The sequence below is a fragment of the Leucopleurus acutus genome, assembly GCF_964270905.1.
Source record: "Leucopleurus acutus genome assembly, chromosome: 3".
Taxonomy (NCBI): Eukaryota; Metazoa; Chordata; class Mammalia; order Artiodactyla; family Delphinidae; genus Leucopleurus; species Leucopleurus acutus.
Window position 1 is genome coordinate 168,209,021 of NC_139145.1, and position 9,675 is coordinate 168,218,695.

Below are 9,675 nucleotides of genomic sequence, written 5' to 3' on the forward strand. Positions count from 1 at the left end.
TTGTAGGGGACATGGGTTCATGCCCTGGTCCGGGAAGATCCCACATGCCATGGAGCGGCTGGGCCCGTGAGCCATGGCTGCTGAGCCTGCGCGTCTGGAGCCTGTGCTCTGCAATGGGAGAGGCCACAACAGTGAGAGGCCCACGTACTGAAAAAAAAAAAAAAAAAAAAAAAAGAATAGGGACAGGAGCTGCACCTCTGGGAGGGAGCTGTGAAGGAGGAAAAGTTTCCACACACTAGGAAGCCCCTTCACTGGCGGAAATGGGGGTGCTAGGGGGTAGCTTCAGAGCCATGGAGGACAGCACAGCAACAGGGGTGCAGAGGGCAAAGCAGAGAGATCCCCACACAGAGGACCATGGCCGACCAGCACTCACCAGCCCTAGAGGCTTCTCTGCTCACCCACCGGGGCAGATGGGGGCTGGGAGTTGAGGCTCGGGCTTTGGAAGTCAGATCCCAGGGAGAGGACTGGGGTTGGCTGCGTGAACACAGCCTGAAGGGGGCTAGTGCACCACGACTAGCTGGGAGGGAGTCCAGGGAAAAGTCTGGAGCTGCCTAAGAGGCAAGACACCATTGCTTTGGGGTGCACGAGGAGAGGGGATTCAGAGCACCGCCTAAACGAGCTCCAGAGACGGGTGTGAGCCACGGCTATAAGCGCAGACCCCAGAGACGGGGATGAGATGCTAAGGCTGCTGCTGCCCTGTGTGCAAGCACAGGTCACTATCCACACCTCCCCTCCTGGGAGCCTGTGCAGCCTGCCACTGCCAGGGTCCTGTGATCCAGGGACAACCTCCCCAGGAGAACACACGGCGAGCCTCAGGCTGGTGCAAAATCATGCTGGCCTCTGCTGCCGCAGGCTCGCCCCACATCCGTACCCCTCCTTCCCCCCGGCCTGAGTGAGCCAGAGCCCCCGAATCAGCTGCTCCTGTAACCCCGTCCTGTCTGAGCGAAGAACAGACACCCTCAGGTGACCTACATGCAGAGGTGGATCCAAATCCAAAGCTGAACCCCGGGAGCTGTGTGACCAAAGGAGAAAGTGAAATCTCTCCCAGCAGCCTCAGGAGCAGCGGATTAAATCTCCACAATCAATTTGATGTACCTGCATCTTTGGAATACCTGAATAGACAAAAACCATCCCAAATTGAGGTGGTGGACTTTGGGAACAACTGCAGACTTAGGGTTTGCTTTCTGAATCTAATTTGTTTCTGGTTTTATGTTTATTTTAGTTTAGTATTTAGACTTTATTATCATTGGTAGATTTGTTTATTGATTTGGTTGCTCTCTTCCCTTTTTATATATATATATTTTTTTCTCTTTTTGAGAGTGTGTATGTGTATTCTTCTTTGTGTGATTTTGTCTGTATAGTTTTGCTTTTGCCATTTGTTCTAGAGTTCTGTCTGTTCATTTGTTTTTCAGGGGTTTTTTTGTTTGTTTTTTTCAGTATAGTTTTTAGCACTTGTTATCATTGGTGGATTTGTTTTTTGGTTTGGTTGCTCTCTTCTCTTCTTCTTCTTTTTAATTACTTGTTTTTATTTAAATAATTTTTCTATATTTTTTATTTTAATAACTTTCTTTTCTTTACATTTTTTCTTTCTTCTTTTTTCCTTTGCTCCCTTTTCTTCTGAGCTGTGTGGCTGACAGGGTCTTGGTGCTCTGGCTGGGTGTCAGGCCTGAGCCTCTGAGGTGGGAGAGCTGAGTTCAGGACATTGGTCCACCAGAGACCTCCCGGCCCCTTGTAATATCAATTGGTGAGAGCTCTCCCAGAGATCTTCGTCTCAACACTAAGACTCAGCTCCTCCCAATGACCAGCAAGACCCAGTGCTGGACACCCTATGCCACACAACTAGCAAGACAGGAACACAACCCCACCCATTAGCAGAGAGGTTGCCTAAAATCATAATAAGGTCACAGACACCCCAAAACACACCAACAGCCTTGGCCCTGACCACCAGAAAGACAAGATCCAGCCTCATCTACCAGAACACAGGCACTAGTCCCCTCCACCAGTAAGCCTACACAACCCACTAAACCAACCTTACCCACTGGGGGCAGACACCAAAAACAATGGGAACTACGAATTTGCAGCCTGTGAAAATGAGACCCCAAACACAGTAAGATAAGCAAAATGAGAAGACAGAGAAATATACAGCAGATGAAGGAGCAAGGTAAAAACCCACCAGACCTAACAAATGAAGAGGAAATAGGCAGTCTACCTGGAAAAGAATTCAGAGTAATGATAATAAAGATGGTCCAAAATCTTGGGAATAGAATGGAGTAAATACTAGAAACAATTACCAAGGACCTAGAAGAACTAAAGAGCAAACAAACAATGATGAACAACACAATAAATGAAATTTAAAATTCTCTAGAAGGAATCAATAGCAGAATAACTGAGGCAGAAGAACAGATAAGTAACCTGGAAGATAAAATAGTGGAAATAACTACAACAGAACAGCATAAAGAAAAAAGAATGAAAAGATTTGAGGACAGTCTCAGAGACCTCTGAGACAACATTAAACACACCAACATTCAAATTATAGAGGTCCCAGAAGAAAAGAAAAAGAAAGGGAGTGAGAAAATATTTGAAGAGATTATCGTTGAAAACTTCCCTAATACGGGAAACGAAATAGTCATGTCTAGAAAGTGCAGAGAGTCCCATACAGGATAAATCCAAGGAGAAACACAGCAAGACGCATATTAGTCAAACTATCAAAAATTAAATACAAAGAAAAAATATTAAAAGAAGCAAGAAAAAAGCAACAAATAACATTCAAGGGAATCCCCATAAGGTTAACAACTGACCTTTCAGCAGAAATTCTGCAAGCCAGAAGGGAGTGGCAGGACATATTTAAAGCGATGAAAGGGAAAAACCTACAACCAAGATTACTCTACCCAGCAAGGGTCTCACTCAGATTCGATGGAGAAATTAAAACCTTAACAGACAAGCAAAAGCTAAGAGAACTGAGCACCACCAAACCAGCTTTACAACAAATGCTAAAGGAACTTCTCTAGGCGAGAAACACAAGTGAAGGACAAGACCTACAAAAACAAACCCAAAACAATTAAGAAAATGGTAATAGGAACATACATATCGATAATTATCTTAAATGTAAATGGATTAAATGCGCCAACCAAAAGACATAGACTGGCTAAATGGATACAAAAACAAGGCCTATAAGACACTGATGAAAGAAATTAAAGATGATACAAACAGATGGAAAGTTGCACCATGTTTTTGGATTGGAAGAATCAACATTGTGAAAATGACTATACTACCCAAAGCAATCTACAGATTCAATGCAATCCCTATCAAACTACCAATGGCATTTTTCACAGAATTAGAACAAAAATATTCACAATTTGTATGGAAACACAGAAGACCCTGAATAGCCAAAGCAATATTGGGAAAGAAAAATGGAGCTGGAGGAATCAGGCTCCTGGACTTCAGACTATACTACAAAGGTATAGCAATCCAGAGAGTATGGTACTGGCACAAAAACAGTAATATAGATCAATGGAACAGGATAGAATCCCAGAGATAAACTCATACACATATGGTCACATTATCTTTGATAAAGGAGAAAAGAATATACAATGGAGAAAAGAGAGTCTCTTCAATAAGTGGTGCTGGGAAAACTGGACAGCTACATGTAAAGATTGAAATTAGAACACTTCCTAACACCATACACAAAAATAAACTCAAAATGGATTAAAGACCTAAATGTAAGGCCAGATAATATCAAACTCTTAGAGGAAAACATAGGCAGAACACTCTATGGCATAAATCACAGCAAGATCCTTTTTGACCCACCTCCTAGAGAAATGGAAATAAAAACAAAAATAAACAAATGGAGCATAATGAAACTTAAAAGCATTTGACATTGAAGGAAACCATAAACAAGATGAAAAGACAACCCTCAGAATGGAAGAAAATATTAGCAAACGAAGCAACAGACAAAGGATTAATCTCCAAAATATACAAACAGCTCATGTTGCTCAATATCAAAAAAACAAACAACCCAGTCCAAAAATGGGCAGAAGACCTAAATAGACAATTCTCCAAAGAAGATATACAGATTGCCAACAAACACATGAAAGGATGCTCAACATCACTAATCATTAGAGAAATGCAAATCAAAACTACAGTGAGGTATCACCCCACACTGGTCAGAATGGCCATCATCAAAAAAATCTACAAACAATAAATGCTGGAGAGGGCATGGAGAAAAGGGAACCCTCTTACACTGTTGGTGGGAATGTACATTCATACAGCCACTATGGAGAACTGTATGGAGGTTCCTTAAAAAACTAAACATAGAACTACCATATGACCCAGCAATCCCACTACTGGGCATATACCCTGAGAAAACCATAATTCAAAAAGAATACTGTACCACAATGTTCATGGCAGCACTATTTACAATAGCCAGGACATGGAAGCAACCTAAGTGTCCATCGACAGATGAAAAGATAAAGAAGATGTGGCACATATCTACAGTGGAATATTACTCAACCGTAAAAATAAATGAAATTGAGTTATTTGGAGTGAGGTGGATGGACCTAGAGTGTGTCATACAGAGTGAGGTAAGTCAGAAAGAGAAAAACAAATACCGTATGCTAACACATGTATATGGAATCTAAAAAAAAAAAAAAAAGGTTCTGATGAACCTAGGGGCAGTACAGGAATAAAGATGCAGATGTAGAGAATGAACTTGAGAACACGGGGAGGGGGAAGATTAAGCTGGGATGAAGTGAGAGAGTGGCATGGACATATATACACTACCAAATGTAAAATAGATAGCTAGTGGGAAGCAGCCACATAGCACACGGAGATCCGCTCAGTGCTTTGTGACCACCTAGAGGGGTGGGATAGGGAGGGTGGGAGGGAGACGCAAGAGGGAGGGGATATGGGGATACTTGTATACGTATAGCTGACTCACTTTGTTATACAACAGAAACTAACACACCTTTGTAAAGTAATTATTCTCTAATAAACATGTTAAAAAAAAAAAGGAAGATTCACAAATGTTAAGTAGAATCACACCTGCAGGCACAATTAAATATTCATGGTAGAGATGAAAGATTGAGAAACTTCCACTGCTTATATAGTGGAGGAGCCCTTCTCCCAGCCTTGAACGTGATTCCACCATTTGCTTGTGATGAAGTTGAAAGCTAAGTAGACCTGGAAATTGCGAACACCATCATTAAGAAGCAAATTGTTGCTAGAGTCTCTTTCTTATTTTACTGCCTCGGAACTAAATTGAGAAAACAGTGAGACAAACAAATGTCTACCACATTGTTACCTCATTACCTTTATTGTTAAGAGTCATGTCCTCCAAAGGGATTCTAGTCTAGTTGAAGAAAAATAGAAAACTTGAATAATCCAAACTGTCCAAAAATCTATAACTATATCAATTTTTTTACAGTAGGTGATTTTTTCTTCTCGAAATGCTGGAGTCTCACCTCATTAGCCACCTTTGTTTGGCAGTGATAAAATTTCTCTTTGGGGTTTTAGTAAATGGCATCATTGTGGTTGTGAATGACACTCACTTGATCAAGCAGAGAAAGATGATTCCATTGGATCTCCTTGTTTCCTGCCTGGCGATTTCCAGGATTTGTCTGCAACTAGCCATCTTCTACGTTAACCTGGCTGTTCTTTCCTTGATTGAATTCCCTCAGCTTGCTGAGAAGTTCGTAATTCTCACATTTATAAATGAATCGGGACTTCGATTTGCCACATGGCTCAGCCTTTTCTACTGTGCCAAGAGTGCCACCATTGCTCACCCACACTTCCGCTTGAAGATGAGGATATCCAAGTGGGTTCCTTGGCTGGTACTTGAGTCCCCGCTATATGCATCTAGCATGGATGTTTTCCACAGCAAACATAGGTGGATATTTTCCAAAGAACACTTCCTGGGCCTTTTCTCCCCAAATGCAACCACCCAATCAAAGAAATACCTGCTTTACAGTTTGCCTTTCTTTTTGCTGAGTTCTCATTGCCATTACTTATCTTCCTTATTTCTTCTCTGCTCTTGATATTTTCTCTGGGGAGACACACCTGACAGATGAGAAACACAGCAACAGGCCCCAGGAACCCTCGCACATACGTGCACATCAGCACTCTTCTCTCCATCCTGTCCTTTCTGGTCCTCTATCTCTGCCACTCCATGACAGTTGCTTTGCTCTTTTCTCAAATTTTCAACTTTAAAAGCTTCGTATTTCTGTTCTGCATCTTGCGGGTTGGTTCATACCACTCTGGACACTCTATTACCTTAATTTTAGGAAATCCTAAAATGAAACAAAATGCAAAGAAATTGTTCCTCCACAGAAAGTGCTGTCAGTGAGAGAGAACTTTGATCCAGTCAAAACACTGGCAGTTCAGTGAGTTAACAGTGCCTGCCATGCCTCCCTAAACAAACGAAGAAGTCTGTTCATAAATATACAAAACATCATCTAAAGATTATTTGTCCAACCTGAGACATTTTTATGGATTCTTTCCTTTTTCAAAGGGTTACACTGACTTTCAAAGCATAATGCATGTTGCTGGATTACATCAATATCAGTACCCTTGCCAGATGTTACCTAACTGTTGAAGACTGGGTAAGTGGTACAGGGATCTTTCTGTATTATTTCTTATGACTGCATGCGAGTCTACAATTATCTCAAAATAAAAAGTTTAAAGAAAAAGGGAAGCACATGTTTGAACTTGTGATAGCAGAAAGATGCACGAATGTCGTGGGGACCCTGTGTGTCTGATGCCTGGTCTTAGATGATTTATCCTGGCTGGAAGCACTGATTGCTCATTTCTTGTCTACCTGGATATTATTTCTGCACTATTTGTTAGAGTCACAGACAATAGAACCATTTTTCCTCATCAGATCAGAGAGGAAGCTGAGGACAGGCTGTCTTTCTCTGTCCTTGTAAGCAGGCTCAACTGCTCCATGGTGCCAAGATCCTAGATGCCATGGTGACGTGTCCCATCAACTGGTAAAAAGGCAGACAGATAGAAGAGGAAGAGAAATCAAGGGCTGAACTCTCATTTTCCATTTCCCCTAATTGGACACACTGAACAGACAATAGCTTGCAAATATATTTCACTTTGCACTTGTGTTCTCAGCTTTGGGACCCTTTCAACTGATGGTGGCAATTTGGAGCTCCAATCATGTTGCATGTCTTCCCCATGAAGTGACATCAGTAGGTGGGTGGGCTGGAGGTATCTCCATCTGCTTGAAGTCACAAATGCATTTTCTATTTGACGATGACGTTGGATGTTAGCTAAGATATATATGTATATTTCTAAAACAACCTCAGAAATCTTTTGCTCCCAGTGAAGCAAAAGATGTTCCTCATTTTGGCTATAGCTTATAACTTCACACATGATGATAGAAAATGTGTTTAGGTTTGCCAATCACCAATAATGTGGATTCAAATATTGGTTTATAAGCCTAAGACATGCAGGCGTGGTTGTACTAAACTGAGGTCTTTGCTTCAGAAGATCCAGGGAAATATTCATCTTCCTGGGTGTGGGAAATCTCTGAGGCTGTTCTTCCTCTTCTCACAGAGGAAAGAGCAAAATAACAGCCTTGGTCTTCCTGCTATTTTGTTTCCCCATGTCCCAATAGGCGGGAGGTTTATAGCTAGTTGTGCACTCAGGTGGTCAGCTCTGGGAAGAGCAGTGGTGTAACAGAGGTGATGATTGCCCCTTCCTTTGGAGGGGACAGTGAGGAATCACTTTTATTTTCTGTACATCTCAAGTTCAGATGCCTTATCCTTGAATCGTGGTGTGTATACCTGCAGGTGGAGAAAAGGAGAGCAGAAGAGATTTCAAATATTCAGGGGAAAACTTGTAAATATACAATTCTCATGAGACTTTTTTACTCAGATGCCAAATTCTCATTCAATTTCATGCAACTCCTGCTTTAATAATGCTGGTTAATGAGATGAATACGAAGGTATGATTGTTCGTATGCTTGAAAGTTACCAAAGTTATAAAAAAGATAATGCATGCTAAAGCAAACTCTTCTAGAAATGCTTTTGCAGTCCACTTTCCTAGAAATATATTTCTTCCAGAAACATCGCCTAGCTATCACGTTGATGGGTAGTGCGTGGGACAATAATTGCTCCATCGTTGAAGCAAAAGTAACTGGGTCTTTTGTGTCTCTGGAACCACCCTTATGTGGACTCCCTAACCTTGACAAATTGTTTTTGTCCTGCTCATTTAGCATGGGGTTAGCCTCTATCATGATACGGCATTGTCCTCCACCCCGTCCCTGAATTTTTTGAGATGGAGTGGGACACAGTTGCCCAGGAGACTTGGCTGTGGGATCACATGCCCATGGGTCCAGCCAGAGGACTGCTGACTGCAGGATGAGGCACTGTCCACCCTTCCCCTACTTCCTGTGGCCTTCCTGCTCAGTCAGCAACAAAGGAGATGGGCAAAGAGGCAGGCTCTTATTGAAAAGGGGGCCAGCAATAGCATTCCATTCCATTTCAGAGAGAGGTCAGACACCCCCAAACCAGGAGACAAATGCTGCCACTTTGCATCCCATTCTCCATTCTGATGTTGACCCCTTCAGTGCCCAAAGTCCAGGGATTCTCTGAGGTTTCAGTGACCATAAGACTGTGACTCCAACCAAGAAGGTTAAATCTGTGTGCTTATAGCAACAGATTTCTCAAAATATAAATGCTGCAACAATTTGACTCAGGAAATAAACGCAACAATTTAAAAACTCTCACAGATTAAGAATGCCTTTTAAATTCTCAGTCTCTCATTCAAATGTAGTAAAGGCTTGAAGTTAGAATAATCTGGACCTAAAAATGGGAGGAAGACATTAGCATTTAATGTTTACTTGTCTTCTTTAGGTTAGGGACCACCCATTCTAGAGACTTCAGACAGTTTAAATATTATGCTCCATGTGCTTAAGTACAGTCATTCTTGTCAAACTATACGTATTCTAATTTTAGGCTTGGGAAATCTGATTTCCACAACTTTTGGGCATGTAGACCTATATCTCATTGGGTGAGAGGAGGGATAGGTAGTCAGAAATATCCAAGAAAGAAAGAAACCAACCAGGTCATGCAAATCAACTTTGGCAATCAGTGGGATAACAGATGTTGCAGACAGATGGCACTCATATTGGAGAACAATTCAAATGACGGGGCAGGGAGACTCACCTGTTTTAAAGAGGGTCTTGCTAGGGTATGAGTTTGGAATCACATTAGAGATTGTATTAACACAAACTTAATGTCAGTGGTATATTCTTTTTAAAAGAATTATTCTTTTGCTACCTAATCATTGTAGACTGTCATCTGAAAACTTTATGCTGGGAAAAGGGTAAGGACTGAGAAAATCAGTCACCACGAGCTGAAAACATCAAGATTTTGCAGGGGGGAATCAACATAAATTCAGATAGCTCGTGGGCTTTTGTTTCATTGTCTTCCTATTTAAAGCTAGCATCTCCCCCCCTCTCTCTCTCCTTGATACATTAGACCATCCGATGCATCACTCCATACCTTTGCAGGATGAAATAATGATTGCGTTTGAGATGTGATTTAAACGTTTGGCGTCATATCTGTGACATCTGGATCTACTTAATCATTCTGGTTGGGGGTCAGGTTGGTGATTTTAGCCTGTAATTTAAAACATTCAAATCAATGAAGTGTGGGTTTCCTTTTTTTC

The 9,675-nt window shown here is 41.7% G+C and overlaps 1 protein-coding gene across 1 annotated transcript; it reads left to right on the plus strand.

Moving 5' to 3' along the window:
- Positions 1 to 5,444: 5,444 nt before the first annotated feature.
- On the plus strand, positions 5,445 to 6,340 carry TAS2R1 (taste 2 receptor member 1; the record flags this gene model as incomplete). Its single annotated transcript, XM_082835350.1, is given in 3 exon segments — positions 5,445 to 5,934; positions 5,937 to 6,055; positions 6,059 to 6,340. Coding segments are annotated over 3 exon segments (891 nt in total).
- Positions 6,341 to 9,675: the final 3,335 nt, after the last annotated feature.